The 2761-nt window shown below is 38.7% G+C and overlaps 1 protein-coding gene across 1 annotated transcript; it reads right to left on the bottom strand.

Annotated features, from left to right (window-relative positions):
• Nucleotides 1-1083: 1083 nt before the first annotated feature.
• Nucleotides 1084-2513, bottom strand: LOC111470535 (WD repeat-containing protein RUP2-like). The gene has a single exon (XM_023116074.1). The coding sequence runs from the start codon at nucleotides 2278-2280 to the stop codon at nucleotides 1213-1215; it is 1068 nt and encodes a 355-aa protein (XP_022971842.1). The 5' UTR covers nucleotides 2281-2513; the 3' UTR covers nucleotides 1084-1212.
• Nucleotides 2514-2761: the final 248 nt, after the last annotated feature.

The raw sequence follows: 2761 nt of genomic DNA, 5'->3' as shown, positions 1-2761 counted from the left end.
TAATGTCTTTTTTGTAAATAGGCATTAGACTCCATGTACCAATAGAATTCATACTATCTATAATAATATCAATTATCCCTTCTCAATTTGAGAAGAGATGGCTGGATAGACTAAAGGTTGGATTACTAATTTTAATAACATTTCAAAATCAAGCCAAGGAAAAAATTATCTTTTTATTATTGAAGTTTTCCACTCATTTGATAAGAATCAGAAAATGAAAGAGAAACCAACAAAATTAGTAGTATAAACAAATAGTTGTAGAGTAAGCGCTAAATATTTAAGATTTTTTTTTTTTAAAAAAGAATAAATTCTCTATCTTTTAATTTGTTTTGACACCAGAAATGGAGTGGAGTTATTTCTAGAGAAGAAATAAGAAAAAAATTTAAGTGTTAAAGTCGTTCATTATTAAAATTTTTGTATTTCATACCTACAGTTATTTACTCTGAGGTCCCTATCATGCAAGCTCAATGAAAAAAAAAAGGTAAGAATAAGAAGATGAGAGCGATCCAGATTTATCACCGCTGTAGAAGAATTAGTATATACTGATCTTATAACTAGCTAGAATTTTTTTTAGTAAATCATGAATTAGTTTTCCATCTATTTTTATGAGGCTATGTTTTATCCTATAGTCTTTTAGTGGCTATTTTTATGTCCTATGTGTTATTATATCTCAAACATATCATTGAACACATCGTACTGTAAGTATTATCATACAATTCACACATCATACATATACATATTATATCATATCGATTCATAAACAATTCACACATCAATATATATGACACGTATAGAATCACGGGCACGTGTCGACATCAAATATAATCATGCCGATAGTAAGTCCACTTAACCACTTAATTAGCTTAGACGGGTGACACAAATTTATTCTTAATAAAAGTCGATTTTGTCTTTTGTATCAAAGTCAGACAACAATCTCAAGTTCAATTCTCTGAAATATTATATATATATATATAATTGAAATGCACACTCCTAAAGAAGCACAATATTGACACGTTTTGGTGTGAAAAAAACAAATAATCAAATAATTATGGAACCGAAATCATATGAATAAATGAATGGTTGAAAAGCGTATAAAAAATATTATTAAGTAAAAGTAATAATAAAAGTAATAAAAAATAAAAAAAGAAAAGTCCCAACCAGAGGTAAGTAATGTGTGGTGGGGTTAGATTTGAATGTGTGAGAAATAATGAATCAAAATGACCTCTTCTTCTCTCCCACAAAAACTTTCAAAACACCATCCGACCCGCCAGCCACCAACGTACATTCATCCTCCCCCACTTGCCTCCAACACACACTACTCACCAACCCATAACCCGAACCGACCCGATCAAACTCCTCCACCCACACCGCCTCACCCCACCTCTTATCGTACACAAACACCCTCTTATCCTCCGACCCGCACCCGATTAAACCCCCATTCCTCCACACCGATAACCCGACAAAGCTCCTCCCATTCACGTGCCCCTCATACGTGCGCACCACCCCTGCACGTGCACCCCCATCTCCCCCCTCCTCCGCCTTCCACATCTTCAAACTCCCATCCGTACTCGCAGACACTATCGTCCCCCCGTCCACGAACTTCACATACGTCACCGTTTTCGCGTGCCCCTCAAACACCATAACCGCTTCCGTCATTTTCCGCCGGTCATACCCATACGCTTTCCTGTCTGCACACCCCACTACCACCAACGCGCCGCCGTAGGGATTAAACTCCACGCAACAAACCGGACTCCGTACCATACTCGGCTGCACCACCGCCACACAATCCACACCGTCACAGCGCGTATCCCAAACTTGCACCGTACCATCATCCGACCCTGACGCGCCTACCATTGGATCCACCGTAGAGTAATCCAAACTCCACACGCGCCGCCCGCCGTGTTCATCCCGTTCAAAAACCGGGACTTTCTTTTCAAGATCATACTCCATGACAACCCCATCATAGTCACCGGAGCCCAAGATCCGTCCGCCGCCACCAGGCTTCCATCGGAGACTACTGAGCTTCGCCGGAGTACAGATACAAAATTCACAAGCACGACTGTGGTCCAACAGAGCAACAGTACCGTCATGCGGCAAGAGACTAGAAAGAGAGTAGCCACGGATTTTTCTAGCGATTCCGGCGGTGGCGATGAGGGAATCAGAAGGGTCGAATTCGACGACGCCGAGAGTGTCGGAAGCGGGGCCAATGAGGGAGGAGGAGACGACGGAGGCGAGGGAGAAGCTCCATTCGCGACGGAGCGGCGTGGGTTCATTTCCCATTCATAAGGTGTGGAGAAAGGAAAAGGAAATTGTGAGGGGATTTTGGGGGTTTGGGAAGTGGAACAAATCTACGGCCGCCATTAAACCACCTCTTCTTTTTCAATCTAATTTAATTTGAAGAATTAGTGATGTGGATAAATGGCGTCGTCATCTTTGATTTCTTTTGGCTTCAATTGCACCGCTACTTTTCTTATTCTCTACTCTGAGGAGTATGTTTTTGACTGTTTTTGCTAAATCAAGGAATCATTTTTAATATCCACCATCCACCGTCATCTTCTAAATTTTATATCAATATTTTCTTTAAATTTAATAAATTAAATATCTTGCCTTTTAAAATTTTAATTTTATTTCAAATAAACAAAATTTTATCACATTATCATTTTTACTCATCTTAGGCTTGTATTTATTTTATTTTTATTATTTATTATTCACCCACTCTTTTAAATCATTTTTATGTGTTTTTTCAAAAATATATATTAAA

This window comes from Cucurbita maxima, unplaced genomic scaffold (genome assembly GCF_002738345.1).
Source record: "Cucurbita maxima cultivar Rimu unplaced genomic scaffold, Cmax_1.0 Cma_Scf00046, whole genome shotgun sequence".
Taxonomy (NCBI): Eukaryota; Viridiplantae; Streptophyta; class Magnoliopsida; order Cucurbitales; family Cucurbitaceae; genus Cucurbita; species Cucurbita maxima.
This window is presented reverse-complemented; position numbering and strand designations above follow the sequence as displayed.